We start from the raw sequence: 20,217 nt of genomic DNA, 5'->3' as shown, positions 1-20,217 counted from the left end.
GGGGTTAACGAACGTGTTTATAAGTCTTACATATCTATAGAGTATATTTTGCTACATGGCGCATTTTGTAAAAAAAAAAATTGTTTTGACTGCGTTGTAACTGTATAGGACTTGTAAACGTTGTTATTATAATTTTTATATGACTTAAAACTTAGTTGGTACTCCATTGTGTGAAACTAGTTTGAAGGTCAGATACGTCCGTGAGCTTCTCGTGTGCCAAAAACGGATGCGACGAAATTATTTTTTAAAACGCTGATTTCTATTGATTGGCCAAGTGCTGTATTAAATATGTAAATCGATCGAACGAACGCCGCAGACGATTATCATAGTTTTACCTAATTCGACTAGAAGGATATTAAGTCACGATGATAGTTGTAGGCACTATAATTATTAATGATAATACGACTTTGCGAATTTTGATCATGACCTTTTACCGTATCGATAATAATATTTTATTTTTAAGTAGATACCTAGCTACGATATTAGTCCATTAAGCACCATATACAAGCTTGTCATTGTGATAATGCTATTACGCGGAACGAATTTTCATTTTTTTTTCTTTATTCTTATTATAAAATATTAACTTGACATTAATGTGTACATGTTGCACACTTTGTTCTAATTAAAAAAAAAAAAAAAAACGTTTCTCTCCCGTTGAAGGATTCTAAAATATTTATATTCACTATAATGACTCCATTTTACTACGAAATCGCGTCAAACTTGTACGTAAATTAATTTTTTAAATCGATATTTTTTATTGAAGCCTCTTAGTCTGCGTATCCATTGTTTATTATTATATATATATATATATATATACGTTGTATAAAAAAAATTAAACTATTAAACTAAGTACATTAAAGTAAAATTAAAATACGAATCGTACAAGTTGTATGCTTGATTTAAATTAATGGGGACTTATAAATAAATAAAAGTTATCTATTTCAAGATATTGTGTATGTTTCTGATGTAGATTAAAAAAAAAATGAATACAGATACGATAAGTCGTAATCTGGACTTAAGAACAGTAGTTGGTAGAATAAAATGGAAAATACGATGTTAAAATTTCGCAAAATTATATTTTTATAAACACATTTATGATGATTATAAGATTGCAGTATTTATTGAGGTCGCTTAAATCGATGTATTTTACTGTGAAAATATTGTTGTACGTATAGTGAGCAATTTATAAATTAATTTTCACGTTGTGGAGTATAAGCATCAATATATAATCTATATAAATGTCTATCGTTCATAATTTTAAACGTAAGTACCGTTCAAATTGTAAGCTTTATTAGTACGGAAAAAAATGAAACGTTAAAATCCGCATAAAACCTGTTGAAACTATAAATTGTTTGTGGATAGTGTACATAAATATTACAGCTATACCTACCTATATCGTATTCTCAACAAGTATTTTTCCGTGTTTTGCATAATATGATTACTTAGAAATAACAATTTTTTTGTTGTGTACTGCGTGTACATTATTTAATACTTACAACGATTGTATTTTATTTTATGTACAATAACATGGAAATATTTTTTAAAAATCTGTCAGTGTATAATATTTATTTAAATAAACAAATTATCTATTATTGCTACAAACGTTTTAAAAAATATATAACAAAATCAATATGAAAATGTGTGATTGAATTTAAAATTAAAAAAAATAATGAATTGTTTTATCTAAACGTAACGTTGTATTCATTTTTAGTTCTGCGCTATTAAAAAGCGTTTAATGTTTTATTTGTAAACAACATCCATTATAATATAATTTTACTGACAACTTTAATTGGTGCAAAATATATTTTAACGATAAAAAATCCATAACCTGAAACTTTAGACATTTTAACAATAATGTTGCATTTAACGATTCGTTAAAATAATTATTAACCGTTCAACATCGAGATGGTCCATCTCTGTCTTACTGTTTTCATATCATAATAATTTTCGTTTGCACACGAAAATTAGAATCTAATGCCATACGGACTACTCCAGATCGGACGTTGGGGAAAATTGTTTTCTAGCGATGAATGATAGATCCCGATCAATTGGTTTCGTGTCGTCGTAGAGCGCCGGTGCTTCACACAGGATAAGAATTGTACCCATAATGGAGGCAACCGTGAATATCCATAAGAATAGTCGATCGAGCACCATAGCCACGAAGCCCCAGTCTTGATCTTCCTGTAAACCATTATTGAATTAATTTTTTTACATTTAAAATAAATCTATACTAAGTGTATCTCATTAAAGTTGAACTAAACAGCTTGATCGTAAGTGTAACTTGGTAGAAGCTCTGAGTAGTTAAGCCACCTCCCCCCAAAAAAAAAATTTCCACAATACCACCAAGTATATTATAATAGAGTGTTCAGTATTGATTATTGAATAATAAGTCATAGAAAATATTTTCATTAATATTAGGTCACAATTTATTTAGAATGAGTATGTAAGTCTGTTTATAAAATTTATATAAATATATTTAATATTGAAAGAGATGTAGTCAATCTAATAAAGAATCACAATTTGATTGAAATAATATATAATTTAAAGAACAGAACAAGTGTATATTAATATGTAATTTAAACTTGTAGATTGAATTATAATATTACAATATATTTTTAATAGCATCAAAGTCATATTGTATACATTATTTTATAATGTAAATGTATTAAATTATATATATCAGAGATGCGTATATTATCTTGAATCGGTTTTTTTATTATCATGGGGTGCTACCATAGATATAATTATTTTTGATTACTACTCAAAAACTTATAATAATAGTACATCGGCCCACAACAAAAATGTTCTCTCTAAGATTTACAATGGGTTATTTCACTCTAAAATTACTCAAAAGTATTAAAAAGAGGTTTGTTTGAATGCGTTAAGTGTGGGTTAGACGGATAAACAGCTGACTACTTAGACAAATATACAAGAGTTTATTTTTTGAAAATTTTAACATTTTTGTGTTTTTAGAAATTGTCCATTCAACATTTTCTTAAATACGACTGAAATTTGTGAAATTTAACATCGTTAGGTATTGTTATATCGAGAAGAACCGGAGTGGTAATAAAAACACTATAACATTTGTTATATATATATTTATGAGTCATATACTAAATACACACTATACAATTTTAGTCAACCCTAAATATACACACACTCTACACTTTTTAACTCAGTCTAAGTTATTGATTTATTATTAAAATGACACAGCACAGTCCGTTTGACGGTCACCATCAACACGTGCGAACCCGAATATCGTACAGACCATACAGTTATTAAAAATTATTTCTGATATACCTGCCGTAAATTAAGTAGTATTTAAAATAAAATTAATAATTATTTTATAGATTTTTAAAACAAACGTACATAATATTTATATCGATAAAAACCTCGCGCACAAGCATTTAACCACCCCCCCCCCACACCACAATATGAAGAAATTATCGATAAGGAAAAGTAATATTTCCGCGACTAGCTAACTTATATCGCGTAATAACCTTACCCTGCCACGAATACATAATATTTTATTTTGCATTTATGAAGGTAATCATTAGCATTACCGTGTTGTATTCGTCCTGGCGCTGCAAGTGGTGCTGTATGAACTTAACGTTGTGAATTGCTTTCTCCAGCTCGAACGGATACTTCTTCCTGATGGCGGCCGGCACATCGTTGAGCGCATCGTCGATGGACGACACGGCCACGTTCATCAGCCGGGAGGCCGCCCCGGCCGCCGCCGTTCCGTTGCAACCGGTCCGCCCGGTGGCCGACACGAACCGTCGAAGGGATTCGGTGGGCGAACGGTGGCCGGCAGGCGGCGAAGCGACGGGCGCCGGAGGCACGTTCAACGTGGCGCCCACACTGGCCGCGTTCAACCTATGAGGTAAACAAACAAAAATACCGGTCAGGTGGCGCCCCGCGGTCTACGTCGTCCGACCGCCAGACGGGTCGATTCCGCAGACAAAAAAAAAAAACCCAATAAAATACCATTATTATTTCCGGCAAATTAAATTTAAAAAAAAAGTTCGAATACAATTTTTTCTGTCGAAATTGGTATTAATTATTCTAAGTCCACAATTATTTAACCTAACCTAACTTTTTTATATATTAAGATCATATAGAAGTTCAATTATATTATGATATCTCGATAAATATTAAAATAGTGTTACCTACCACAAATAACGTCCAATGAGTGTGGAATAGCCATTTAAACTTGTATAATATACGAAACTTTCGAAAAACTTGGACTTTGATAGATTCGAAAATCTTCAAGCTCGTTTGAAATTAATACACAACATCGAATACACACCAAAAAATTTGAGAAAAATTATTTTTAAGTTTAATACAATATTTATGTATTATAAAACATAAATAACTGTTCCTTAGAATACTATCCATAGTATTTCTCTTACTTTCCATACGGCTCCTATCTGTTTTCACGATTTTATAATCGTGTCGTTATCGGATTAAAGTTCAAAATATTTGAAAAGTTCTAGTATAAAATGGATTCAGCATCGTGATTTTTAAACAAGAATCAAACTTAAATCTATCTAACAATGTAAAATGCAGACGACATTTACTAGTCAACAATTTCTATAGTTGTTTAGAAAAAAAACAAAATAAACGAGTGTAGATTTTAGGGGTGCCACTTGTAAAAATTCACTCGTCTTATTATCTAAACACAAAAATTGATGAGAATAATATCGATTGGTTGACGTTACTAAATAATTATTTTGTACGTATCAAACCCCGTCGGAGCTCGGGACAAGGTAACGCATACTCATACCTGGCCAAATTAAGGTTTAATTTTTTGCAAGTTTTCATATGTTTCTGTTTCAGCGCCGAATCTGCCAACAGCTGTTCGGGTACCCTCATAAGTAACATTTTCGGAAGTGCTCTGATGAACACCGTCCGCATCCACGATGGTATTTTGTGCGTACTCGGTTGCCTAAAGTAAAAAAAAAAAGTGTTTTAATATACAACATGCAATTTAATTAATAGTAAGTGCCTTTGTTACGATTCAAGTGTTATATTTTTATGTTAAAAAATTTGTTATCGATTACAAATTATATTAGTTTACGGAAATAAAATAGGTATAAAAATGTAATAATCAGAAATTCGTTTACATTTGCCGTGGTTCGGTGTTGTAGTATACAGTTATCATTTATATAGAATAGTTACATTTATAACTACTATTATTTTTGATTGAATTTAGCTGTAATCGTTAAAAAAATTACACCTGACACAAGAAACACTTATGACTTATTTATCGATGTACACTAATCGTATCATGTATATAAGAGTGTGTCGATTATATTTTTGTTTTAAATTCATACGAGTAATATATAGTATCAACTCATAAATAAAATAATACTCATAAATAAATAAATTAATAATAAATAATTGTTTTGTTTTGTGTTATATTCATAATAGAAAAATACTACAAATTTCCAAAAATATACTATTTCACTAATTGTATAATAATTCCACAGCCTCTTCTCACCCATCAACAAATGTGTGAAGTAATTTTACGTTATGTTTTTAAACTTTTTTGGGAAGGATTGTAAAAATACAATTGACGTGTGTAACGTTTAAGTATTAAAACGATATTGGCAGTGATGCTGGATTGCTTGGTAAGAGTATCGTACGGAAGAAATAATTATAATATACTCATGTCTACTTACCTGTAATGTATATTTATGATGATTATGGTGACGACCACGCACAAGGCGACCAAAAGCATAGTGAACAACAGGTATTTTCCTAGCAGCGGTAGCGACAGCGACGTCGACGGAATGATTTCGGATATGAGCAAGAAAAACATGGTTTGGGACAGGAGGATCGTGATGCACAGTGAAATCTTCTCCTTGGAATCGGCGGGCAAGTAGAACACCAGCACTGACAGATAAGATATGCCCACGCAGGGCACGATAAGGTTGACGGTGTAGAACAGGGTCCTCCGCCTCAGAGTTATGTTGAAGAATATGTCGATATAAGGTTCCACGCAACACGAGTAGTACTTTTCGTGTCTCTCCGCCGGCACGCCGAGAATGTCCCATTCCACGCTCGGATAGTATGCAGACAGATCGATGCCCACGTCCACTTTGTTAGTTCCAACCAACTGGCCTATGTGCTTGAGGTTTATCTGTAATTCGTTACGAAATTTGTCAATAGATCGATCTCAAAAAACAGTAAAACACAGTCCACCGCATTACTGCAAATTGTATTATAGACTTTACGAAAACATTTTTGCAACATCTTTTTTATTCATCTCTAACGGCAGAGGGGATGGGTACGCGTTGATTACTTTTTTTTCATCTCTGGTCAACCATAGCGAATAACGCAAATTTTCGTAGGACCAAATTCAATGCTTGGTTAAAATAATATTGGAGCCAACCAATCGATTATCGAAAGATTCATCGCTATTATTGAACAACCAGTAATAATACAGTGTAATTTGTGACAACGATCTACTTTATATTGGTTTTACGATAAAAGGTGAAAATTATCCAAAAAATAATACAGATTGTATTTGATTAATTCGGGAAATCGAAAAATATTAATATAATATAAATAAATAAAAATAATCCTATCATCCTGATTAATCCTACATCATAATCCTTTATGATACAGGAAACGAAGAAATTTATAATTTTAATGTTGACCCTGAAACAACGGTATTGATTCAACAGAAACGAAATTAGCACGGAGATAAAAAATTTAAAAGTAACATATTTAAAACATAATTCTAACTCATTTTAATAAAAACTCATTACGATATCAAAAATATCTGTATTATCACATTATTCCCAAATAGTATATTTATGTTTACGTCAATGTCATGGTTATAATAATATTATATTTTATCATATCGGGAGGTAGAGGATAGTAATCAGCCTAAGGATACAATTCACTAATCGATAAAAATTTAATGTTAAGGTCGATTACAACTATACACATTAGAATAATTTATGAAATGGTATATTATTATTAGTATGACTATATATTAATATAAAAAATCAAAATTATTATACGTGTTTTCAAATAATTAAAAAAATGTAGATTAATATAACTATGTGAATATTATAAATACGTCATTCGATTTATTACTATAATTGTAAAAATGTATATCATATTATTATTTTAATGTGTCCATTTAAATTGATCAAACGGTTAAAAAAAAATTTTAATTTCATAATTTTTTTTTTTTTATGCATAAAAAATATTATTTCAGCTTTTTTTTCTTTTAGACTTAGGCTCAACTCAATATCATATTATTATTATTTATTATTGAACTCTGTCTTAGTATTAACTATTAATACACTGCCGTGCACCGATAGATAAATTATGAACTGTCCAAATAAATAACTCAAGTAATAAAAACGCTTGATCAAATGCGTAATAAAATACGAAATCTCCATAAATGGTGTACTATTCCTAAGCTCTAATACATTTTACAACCTCAGTAAGAATATAATGGTGGCGTTCTTTACTAATCAAGGATACTCATTTTTATGAAAATATATAGGAACTGAAAATAACGTTCTTACAGCAAGGTAACGATTTTGAAAGGTCACTATCTATTTATTGAACCTAAATTTTGTTAATTTCGACTTAAGTCGAGTATAGGATCCGAACCCATAATTATAACAAAACGTTTAGAATAATAAATGTATAAACATATTATAAAGTGATTATTCATAATATTTATTTATATTACCATAATAATTACACTGTTAGATATTGAACGATTGTATTAAAATGTGTTACACAATTTGGAGTCTTAGAGCTTATAAATAATTATTTTTTTATATTTTTTATAATGTATCACAATAGTTACATCCAATCAGGGATTCTGAACCCTTTTATGTCTCAAATCACACTCTAAAAATGTAGTTCTTAATTATTACAACTGTACAAAATTTAGCTAAGCCTTTTTACAAATGACTATGACCCAACCTCAACTACCGCAATCTTCTTATTACTGAACTGAAGTATCTGCTCTAACTAACCTAGGTGACCCCGTAGACGACTAAAACGAAAATAGTTCTATAACTTTCGAATTAACCGAATAAACACACATGTCACGAAGTTCTATTAATGATCCATTCTCTTAAAATATTTCTAACCCATTCAACACATCATCTTTACTAATTGTGAACATTTTAACTTACAGATTGTGAAGTATATTTGCAATAAACAAAAAAAAATATAAGTACCTACTATCAAATTCTTACTAAAGTGAATATTATTTCTCGCGTTATTTTCGCTAACACTATTTTAATATTTTGTCTTCTCAATAATAATTTTAAAATTTATCTATCCAAAAACAAAATCTAACCTAACCTAATTGAAATATTGTTATGTGAATAAGCTTCGTAAATGTTAAGTCAGGAAATGTATTCTGTGTTGTGGGTTATGCGGTATTACGTCACATAATATTATTATTTTTAATAAATATTCACCTACTAGCTTATACAACATTTTCAAATAAGAATCATCAATACTTGAAATTATGATAAATAAATATTTTCCCAAATACTGAATTGTATGCACTTTTATAGTAGGTAATTTATTTGTTGGTACTTGGCACAAATATAGTAAATAATTTTAGTTTTGAACTCTAGTACATAGCGATAAAATATTAGATTATATTTCGTGAAAACAGTAACTAAATTTGTAGAATTATGTAAATCGGCAGATTTTATGACGTACATAAATATATATTTTAAACAATTTACCATACTATATTAATATATATCTTTTTAATTTATTTTTCAGATATTTATGAAAAATTTAGTTTCGTATTTACCTGGTTTCCATCATATGACCATGAACCAAATTTCATAAAACATGTTTGTTGATCAAATGGGAAATAGCGAACATCAATTTCGCACGATGATTTGAAGATTGCTGGTGGTGTCCACATTACTTTACCCGAGTAATGAAGCACAGCCTTTGTCATAGTAGTAACCACGTATTCGCCGTCAGCACTAATATATTAATACAACACAATAATATTGCGATTTAAAGACAATTTGACTTGGCCTAAATATTGTATTTAACCATCAAGTGACTTGTGACCTACTTATTGTAAAGGACGATATCCGGTAACCAAATATGCTCAGATGGCACGTAAAGCTCTTTGACACCTCCATATTCTAGTGGTTCCCATATAAATTTGTGATCCGCCCATTCCTAAATTCAATTGATTAAAAACAATTTCTACGTAAAATATTAAAAATTGCTTACGTGTTCCAGCCATACGTTTGTCGTTAAAATTTGATCCTTGAGATTCTTAAAAAGAAAATACGTCAATTAATATGATATTCTTCCATATCTGTTTTTGTTCGAATTATAATATCATTGTCTATGGATTGTATATAAAATATTGTAAAAAAAACACTTCGTGGTAAGATTGAAAAATATGTAATACATTTTTTATTATGTTTATTATATTTATATGTTACGGTAAATGATGTAACACATGAAAATTACGTAATTAACCGGGAATTATCGTAAACATATATACAAAATGGAGATTTTCGATATTTACCGGTTAATTGGGATATTCACCAAACAAATTGGTAAATGTTGTGTATAATACTAAAATTCGACTATAACATAACTTTTATGTTTTTCTGCTGCACGGTTTTACATTAGGTAGATTTCTAGTATCTACTATCTATAAATATGTTTTTGCGCAAATCTATCAAAGAAAAACAGCTAACTCTTCGAGAGGCAGCTGGTTTGAGCAGTATTTCGGGCACTCAAGGGTACCAACGATGTCACTGCAAAACTAAATGTAAAAATAATAAATGTGCTTGTCGTTCTTCAGGTAAACTTTGTAATTCAAAATGTCATGGATCATTAATATATGAAAATAAATAGTTAATAATATAATATGATATAAATACAACAATAACCATTTTTATAATTTTTTATCGTAAATTCCCGGTGATTGACATAAAAATCTACTCATATAAATTAAAAATGGATATTAACAATATTTACCGGTAAATTACGTAAATTATTATTTTTCGTCATTTACCGTAACATATATATTAAATTAAAACACTACAAACCATAATTAACTCTATAAATTTAAATGTTTTAATTTAAACTATAATAGTAAATTGTATAACAAAACTTATCGACTATAATTGTGTTTAAATTGTCAACTGTAATTACATTAGCAATAAGTTATCCGTTTCTAAAAACGTATTTGCGATCGCTAAAACAACGCAAACGAGTTTTGCTTTAATGACTACTATAAATTATTTTTACAACTATTATGCTCATATGTGTGTTAAATGTTTAAGCATAAAAAAATATCATTCATATATTATGATGTTAACTACGTATTAAATACATTTACGTGTGATTACGGGAATTCATCACACCGCCAATAATCGTTTACAACGTCACTCGTAAACGTATACACTATACATGCTTACTATAGAAATTTATTAATTTTAAATTTAAATTTTTAAACTAAAATAATATTTATTTATTATTGCTAACTATAAGCGATTATCCATCAATGTCATACCACGAATGACAAATGCCATAATATCATTTTTTTCAATTCAAGTGTGATCAAATTCACAGTCAAGTATAATACCAGATTTCAATACTACTAAACTAAATAATAGGAGCTAGTGTCTCAATTGAACCTCGTTTCGCCATTTCTTGGCTGGAAAATTGACAATGAATACATTCGGTATTTTGGTATATACCATCATTACCATTTAAATAGTTTATGCAATTTTTATATGAATGGACATTATTCCAACCATTGACGATATTCAGTATATATTGTATTCGTTTTATTCAGAGTTCCTAATCGAAGTATGCATTGTAAGAGCCTGTGAGCATAAAACATGCATCGTATAAACGCTTCGTATACTAAATTCATAATATCCTTGATGGATCACCTATCGTTCTAATATTTCCCATGTAGTAGTTTATTTAAATGTACACCGACAGCAACGGTTTAAGTATATAAAATCATTTTATTGTATTATGTGGGCACGTAACTTTCATCCGACGTCACGATTTGTATTTTATTACAACCGAAAATACACGCATAATGTTTGTACAATATCTCGCAATTTCGTATGGCTTCTAAGTATACCTGCGGTGTTAATAGGGTCCTGCTATGATATTATGGCATAATATGTGTGTCGCGCAATAATAATGGAGTGGCGCACACGCGGCACTCGGCAAAATGTTGGTCCACTACTACAACACTCGTCTAAACTTTTTATATTTCTAATAACAAATCGACTACCCATTAAAAGTTCGATTTTTATGTACAAACTTAATGAGAATAATATTTTTCTCCGGAATGCGAAATTTAAAATGCGAGGTGTCAAACAAAAATAATATAAATAGACGTAACGTATTTCGTTTTCCTTCAAAAGAATCACTCTGTATACTTAAAGTGCGGTTGTAACGTACTTATTGAATAAATCAGTGTGGTTGATTTTTACGCTGAAACGTATCGTTTATAGTGTCTGGTTACGAGTCCGAACGACGACGGTGGCGACCGAAGCCTTACGATAAGAAGCACACGCGCGTTCATTATGCCTTCGCTAATAAAAGTACTCGGCGAGTCCAATTTGGGCGTAGATAGTACGCACGTATATGAGTGATTTTTTTGTTTTTGTTAACATCATGCGAAGTTTATTTATCCTATCATTTTCCGTTGCACATACAATTTTAATATGAACCCTACGCAATTTCAACTTCAATGTAAGGATATTTACTAATAATATTATTACACCCGTTTGATAACTCTGATATAGATAATTTAGGTTTTATACTCTTATTATGCGAAAACTATTTTTGATTTCATTTTCTCAATGTTATCGATAACTTTCTAACGATAACTAGTTATCGTGTGTAAAAGCGATCGTCTATTATTTATTTAAGCTTGTATATTAGCGTTTCGAATTCAATAGATTTCAGTCAAACCACACGTGGAAGACGGTGAAAGTCAGTCTCATAACCATTTACAAACCTAATACTATCGGTTTAAATATTAAGCAGTCGTCAAATCATATGAAATATATTTGTATACCATTAAAATCGAAATCTCTACGAAATGCCAAAATGGCAAGTGTATTATCGAGATCGCCTTCGCCACAACGCGGTTCCGGCCACAAACCCCCGCAACCGGTCGTCGCGGGTAATAAGACGTATATTTACGACTCGGAGTACCCGCTGAGTCTTGACGATAGACGATCGACCCACAACAACCCACACACACGGTATACTACTTCTACTACTACCACTAAACTACTACCACTACGACAACCACTACTCCTATATAACTGCAATAACGATATTGTACAACAAGCACGTCTACGACTACGATATGGCTACTGGTTTTATACGCAGTGGCGTGCCCTCGTCGCGACGGTCATATATTATTATCGATGGCACCGATCCGACCCGCGGGCGCGAGATCTGCGGGGGAGGGGTGTGATGGGTCACACGACGGCGTACCAACTCGATGAGCTGCGACAGCCTGAGGCCCAACTTGACCAGAACGGTGTCGGTGTTGTTGCTGACCGGCCGGATGAGCCGGTTGTAGTTGCTGAGCAGGTCGTCGTACAGCCGCTTGGCGTCCGGATTGCACAGACACCCGACGGCCGACAACAACAACAGCGGCAGTGACGACGTCAGCTGCGCGCAACCCCGGCGGCGGCGCCGTCCCCGGAACCTTTTGCTGCTGCTGCTGCTGCTGTTGTGGTTATTACTGTTGTTGTTACTGTTATTGTTGTTGTTGTTGTTGTTGTTGATGTGGTGGGGGTGGAGATGATCGTCTCCGTCGCCGGCGGCGGTGGCGACGGACGGCATCGCGTTTTCCTCGGCGGCGGTCGACTGAATCGATAGACAATCGGCCTCGCCGCTCTGGACGACTGCTCGTCGGGTCGCGGATGCTGTGCGTACTGCACACTGTGCTTTGACGAGAGACCGCGCCGGGCGCGCCGAGCGGAGCTGACGGCGCGGAGCGCTCCGGCCCGCCGATCTATAAGCCGCCGCGCGCACGCCCTTCGAGACCTCTCGGCGGCAGCGGCGGCGGCGGCGGCCGTCAGACTTGTGCGCGGTCGGTGCAGGTCGGCCGATGGAGTCGCGTACGACACGTCGTCATTATTCCGCCACGTACATGTGTGTGCGTGTGCGTGTCATTAACGCCGTAATCGTTTTTTTTTTTTCCGAGCGGACTTTTGAACGTTGTTTGCCCAGTAATTTTTCGATTAAAAACGCTCACCGCTGCGACTCGAGTGTGTGACGGCAATGTTGATAATATTACAGCGACGACGATATCGTCCGACACGCCCGTAGCAATTGGCGGTGGCAGTTTTTCAGGTGTGGGCGGTTGTCGGGTGGGGAGCAGGGTGTGTTCCGTTGGTCGTGGCGTTTACGGTCGGGCGGCGGCGATGGGGTGCTGGAAGGGGTGGTGCGGGCGGTAGATACCCTTTTAGGTCAAAGCGTCCGCGGTCCGCGAGTCTAGAACAGATTTCGTCCGTATAGTGTATGTTTATGCGCACCGATGGGTTTTGAATAACCGCCTTCGAGACGACGAGCTATTTTCAACCCCCAGCCAAAAGCCGTACGTTATAGCAGTATCATAGTAAAATATAAGAATTATTGTTGTCCTGCAAGTTATTACAACAGTATTTATATTTTTTAGCGCGAAACTTTTTATTTTTTTTTTATTTTTTTGTATATACAACGATCCGTAGTATAATGTATAGGACGACTATTATTACAGCCTGTAATATAGTCCTAAGAAATAGTCGTCCTAATTAATAAATAATAATTTAAAATATTTGTTCCTTACGGCGCGCGAATGTGCCGCGCTTTAGTCGGCGACTCCGATAAAAGCAACTCGTTATCTCGTGGTAACATTTTTTGTCTACACACTTCTATTGCCAAATTCAATAGTGTTACCTAACGAATAAAATATATGCCTTCGATCGGATATTAAACTGTAATACTTGTCTAAAATATTTCGTTTAATTTGAATTACATTTGGAGAATGCAAAAATAATATTATATTATTACCTATCTATATATAGCTGTTAATTAAATAACTGAAAGTAATTATGACTATTCATCATAAATAACGTAACACATTATCCTAAGGATATAATAAGACTGCGATTCTGACGTATACATCAATTTTGGTTATTGACAGCTGCTATAATAGCCACAATTAATTTAAAGAGCCACATCAATAATATTAATTACATAAACAATTTATAACTCTTTCAACTTGATAAAATAAGTATCAGATTACTACATTTTTTCAAATTATTTTAAAACACTTAACTCAAATAATATTAAATCAATATTAAGTAAATATTTATTAATTAAATTATTATAAACACACACAAATATTATATTTAATATTATACTTTAATAATCTATCTGAGATATATTGATAAAAGTTATATGATACTATTTAAAAAAAAAATTATATTCTACAACGATCAATAATAATTGTTTGTTGTTATTAATTTATATGAATTAAACTATAATAAAATGCATTTTTTTCATTAATTTTCTAAGCACTTTTCACGCACATTTAGATTATTGTACAACTTATTCAAGATTCGAACAGCATTTTAAGACTAAATTATTTATAAAATATATAATATTATACATATGATAATAATATATTAGATACATAATATTTACCAATATATTATTTAAAAATTTATCTATTCGCATCAATATTATTATGTCTTGATTTTATAAAAACCAATTAATGTTATTAATATATTTATGCATCTATAAAATAATAAAAAGATTTAGACGCAGTAGTAGTAGTATAAGTTCATATTATTTAAATGTATTATTATAGCGTTATATTCCAAGACCACACAGATTCTATAGAACCTTCAAAGCTTACAACAAAATATTGCATATACAGGCACATTAATTTTACAAAATTAATTAAATATTCATAGTTAATTAATGGTCAAAAATGTTAATATAGCAATTATACTCGATTTTTATTTATTACTTATATTAACAATTTAATATATGTCCAAATTTGAATCCGTATTATTTTAATAATTATTATTTCAAGTATAGTAGACTTCCTAATTCCAATACAGTAGTAGTTCGTTAATCCGGCCGTGCGATAACCCGATACGTTCAGTGATCCGACTATATATTATTTTTTATATTTTTGCTTAAACGATAACAAAAAACAGTTTTAAAACCAAAATTTAAAACCAAAAAAAAAATGATAATCTTTTTTACCTGTACCATCAAAAGACTAATTCAACACAATAGTAAATTAGTATGTTATAATATATAATATTATAATGATAAAAATTATTTATATGTTTTAATAAAATAAATTAAGGTTTTTCGTAAAGTGAAAATACATTTTTATGTGAATTTCCATTAATCTAAATTTTAGTTAATCCCGCAGTTTTCCGGTATGAAATCTGCCGGATTACACAGAATCTACTTAGATATGTACATTACAATTTAGCCGTTTTTCGCTAATGCGTTTATAATATGATATATCTATCACAAATTAAATGGACCAATTACTATTCCATAGTATATTAATAAGAGCTAATAACATTAAACATTAAACCTTTTTGTACGACAGATATCGAGGATTTCATAAATCTAACTTTGAATATTATCGACTGCAGAGATACGGGAGTTGAATGTCATTGCATATGAGTTATTATTTTAATTTTAAAGTTTTGATTATTAAATGTTTTTTTTTATGATAAAACTATGAAAAGCAATTTTTAATGGGTTGTAATTAACGAAATATATATTATTTAATAATTAAAGTGTAATATTCTTTAATTTTTATTTATTCAATAATATTACAACCCCGAAATATTCAAACAAACGTCGTTTAGAATTATATGGATAATCCACATGCGGTTACAAAGTTTTCGTTAAACAGAAAATAATAACTATAATGATCGGTGCATAGACTCAAATAAACCTATATAGATGTGTTTTAACTGTTAATAAAAAAAACCTAAAGATTAACTTATTGGCATAAACAAACATCGTAATATTATTATACCGATAACATTTGCCAGTATATATGGTTTTAATAGTGATATGTAAAAACGTCAGGTGGCGGGTGTGTTGTCATATTTATGACCCGTGTGCAACCACAAGTCGATTTGGCTGTGGCTGTGTAATATTGATAATAAGTTATAACAGTAAAAATTAATAAACTATGAATTTATAATAGTACGAGAATACGCGAGCAGGCGCGGGCGGTCCTACGGGTTTCCATTTACTATGCACGACCGGATATATTCACCTGAGCACGTGCTATGCGCAACTGTGCGAGAAATAATTAGATCACACGATCCACCGATTACTATGATATAAATATATAATATTCCTGCTCGACAATGTCTGTTTACCTCGCCACGCCATTGTAAGGTCACGAGTGGTATACCATAATAATAATAATAATATTATGGTTTCGTAATTATCAGACTTCACAGTAGTCACGACGCGTAGTCGAATTCACACCAGCCAATGGGGGGTAATGCCTAACGTACAGGAGAACGCTGGAAACTCGCTGACGACGGCTTCCGGTTGTAACTGTAATTGCGACGATAAACAACATTACGATGTTCACACACGATTTTATCTGTTTGCACATTATATTTGTTTATTTTTTTTTTTTTTTGCCATATTTTTAACAATTGTTCAGGAAACGTAAAACAGAATAACATATACTTTACAGAATATATTTTTCATGGTCACACCGTATAGAGACATGTGCTGTGCATGTCAGTGGTAAGATCCAAATTAAGACGCATGAAGTTTATTATTAAGATAATACTATGCTGATATTAAACTAACAACATGAATAATATATTTGGAAAAATAGTTTATATAATAATAATAATAATAATTTATTAATAATACATTTGGAATAACGTTGAATGTTAAAATAACTATATTATGATCGAACAATTTGGTTTTATTTGTATTATTCGTTTTTACATTGTTTTACATAGATTTAGAACTAGTGGCATACATTTTGAGTGGTTTTAAATATTATATAGCTTATACTACTAAATTATAAAAAAATCCAACATCAATCTTAGGAATCCAAGACGTTATTCCACGTGACTTCTTCTCATTTCTCTCCTCTCAAGATTATTTATAGGTTTCTCCTCCATACAGAAAAATTCCTCTTGTAAAGAAAAAAATATTATAGGAAAACGTCCTAACCCCTAACTCTAGCAAAATAATATTTAATGAAGGAAAAACTTAAATCACTTATCAATTACAGTATAGATACTTGTTGTCCTGTATATTAAAATATATCTCTCTTATTTATTTAAAGCTACCTATATCCGTCTATTTTAAATTATAATCTCGTATACATTTTTAAAATACTAATAATCTTATAAATATATTTTTATAAAAGTGAATAATAATTGACTATAATATAAAACCCGAGCTTTTTGTCCCTCTAACAAACATATCTATTATTTCATAAAATTTAATATTTCTGTGCCTATGTATATTAAGCAGTTTTAACTGTTCTAAGACGTCTTGCCACGTCCTCGATGATATTTGACCTTAACCAAGTTTTTAGCATATGTTTATAAAATATGCAAAATAATACTAATTAATATTATAATTCATACATATTATGTTATACTCTACAAAACTAAAATAGTGGTTTAAATAAATAAACTCATTAAAATATTTTTAATCAAAAGTATAATGAAGCACCACAATCTAATCTTTCTTATATTAATATATTTAATTGAAATAAAAAAGATCAAACCTCTTTGATGTTGAAAAACTACAGATTTAGACAATTTTATGAACTATTTGCGATTTAACTGCAACTCCTTATATTAACTTGAACAAATAAAAAATATAGATATTTTCGATAATGATAATTAGATTACGGACTTAATATAATATAGAGGAGCCTCAATACTATATCAAAAATGTATGTTATATAAATCCATATTGATTAAATCGTGATTATACAGATTACAATGATTCATTTATCAAACTTATAATAGGTATGGAAAATATAATACTGGTTACGCCGAAGAATGAAATCAAGTATTTTACTTTAATACAATTTTATGTCCGGATAGGGGAAGCCGATTTCTCCACCCCACAGACACATCATTGTTTAGAAGTATCTTCAATTTTAAAGTATTTTTGGTTAATAAATCTATCACGTAAATTGTAACTAACTTTTTGTTCTAGAAATACTTAGCTATTTAAACACTTACGATTTAGTTTTCTATTTATTTTTTAATATCAATAATCTTCAGTAACCGAGCTCAGCAGTATTTAATCCACATTAAATATTATGCTTTTAAGACAAAACATATTTTAAATCATTCTTTACCATCTTGGTAAATATAATAATTTGACATACCTACCTTGATGTTTTTCTGGTTATTTTTAACTTATGTCAGCTATATTAAATTCATGTTTACCAATTATAAGATTAAGCAAATAATATGCACTCTAAAAATAGATGGTCATTATAAGAACAAATTATTATTTAAAAATATGTTTAGTAATCATTATTCATTTAACGCACTACACATTATTACTTATTACACGTCTTAACAAAATTATTAATAATGAATAATGATGCAATTTCATCAAATAATATTATTATACGTCATACCAAAAATAATTTTAAAACTCCAATACAAAACACTGAAAGCAGACGACGGTTTATTATATTGTATTATCCATTAGTTTATGTATTACTAGAAACAAAATACTATTGAAAAAAATTAAAATTAAATAACATGATAACGTTGATTGATAAAAATAATGACAACTAATAATTATTCAATTAATATGAATACTATAAAAAATATATTTTATTAATAAACTTAACGTCTAAGGTGTTTAAGTCAGAATAACAATATATATAATATAAAATTCAAATTAATCAAATACTGATTTGGAGGGGAAATATCCAAACTATTTAAATTATTATTTAAAAGTTATATTGTAGTTCAAACTTTAGTATGTAAATATTACAACATTAGTGACTTCTAGTATAATATTAATTAATTACGCAGCTATACTGTTAATCATACAATACAAATTAGCCCAGCAAAAGTCATTAATGAATAATCAAATAAAAAGCAAGTTATTACTAATTGAAATTCATTGTCTATTAAAAGTAATTATAGTATGCATTATAAATAATAATATTCTCAATTAATATTAAATATAAATACACATTTTAAATTAATTATGGTATAAAATAAAAATTATTATTATTTTTTTTTTTAAAACAATCTATAAAAATTGTGTAAAACGAGCTTAAATGATAATAATAAGGCTTGATAGGAGGAGGCACCCACTAACGACACTCCTGGGTATACATTAAATTTAAATTAAAAACAACTCCCATCTACACCACTGACTGCTATTCTAAGTACTATACGTACACTGTAAATTTAGGAGTGTGTTAAAAGAATTAATTGTTAATTATTGTTATTATATTTGTCTACTGTTTTAATTTCGTTGTAACGGTATATTCAAAAATGGCATTTTCTTAAATTTTAACGATAGTGTTAGTGCTTAACTTAACTTGAGTCACAAATAACTATTACTTTTTAAATTATTTAATGGTGAATTAATTACATCGTAATTTAAAGTAACGTTTTTTCGGTGTAAAATTAATTTCTAAATTCCTCGTACCTATATCCAATTTAATATATTTTAAGAAACAAATAATAATATAATACTATGCGAATATATCATACAAGTACGATCTTCTGACAGTATCATTTTTGTGATAGCTATTTGAAAATAATAAACGTTTTTTAGGTGAGGATAGTAAAACAAATGTAATAAATAAAAAACACAGACTCGTGTAAAATATTTCTAAAAAATCAACGGCAGTACGTTTGAAAAAAAGACGCATTTATAGTTTTCACTGTCGAATCGTTTCTTCGGATAATATCGTGTCAGATTTCGCGCGGATGTAATTATAGTAACTCGATACAGTCGTGTGCCTAATATTCGATTTGTGCGTTTCGCGCCATCTTCGTTATCAACTGCAGTATAATACGATCGGTGGTCATTAACGGGCGAAATCCCGGCGCCAAAGGCGTTCGCGTACACCGTTTTTATCGACTTACGCGGGTCCGCCCGCCGCCGCCGCGCGTCGGTCCCGTTCGTGGA

At 30.7% G+C, this 20,217-nt stretch overlaps 1 protein-coding gene across 1 annotated transcript; it reads right to left on the bottom strand.

Annotated features, from left to right (window-relative positions):
* Window positions 1-70: 70 nt before the first annotated feature.
* On the bottom strand, window positions 71-13,014 carry LOC132920187 (acetylcholine receptor subunit alpha-L1). Its single transcript, XM_060982364.1, has 8 exons — window positions 12,514-13,014; window positions 9,253-9,297; window positions 9,089-9,198; window positions 8,813-8,993; window positions 5,685-6,145; window positions 4,787-4,948; window positions 3,564-3,876; window positions 71-2,181 (listed from the first exon to the last, which is right to left on the bottom strand). Exons 1-8 carry the CDS (start codon window positions 12,865-12,867, stop codon window positions 1,987-1,989), a joined length of 1,821 nt encoding a protein of 606 aa, XP_060838347.1. The 5' UTR covers window positions 12,868-13,014; the 3' UTR covers window positions 71-1,986.
* Window positions 13,015-20,217: the final 7,203 nt, after the last annotated feature.

This window comes from Rhopalosiphum padi, chromosome 2 (genome assembly GCF_020882245.1).
Source record: "Rhopalosiphum padi isolate XX-2018 chromosome 2, ASM2088224v1, whole genome shotgun sequence".
Classification (NCBI taxonomy): domain Eukaryota; kingdom Metazoa; phylum Arthropoda; class Insecta; order Hemiptera; family Aphididae; genus Rhopalosiphum; species Rhopalosiphum padi.
The sequence above is the reverse complement of the archived record's forward strand: the minus strand, read 5'-3'. Positions and strand labels throughout refer to the sequence as shown.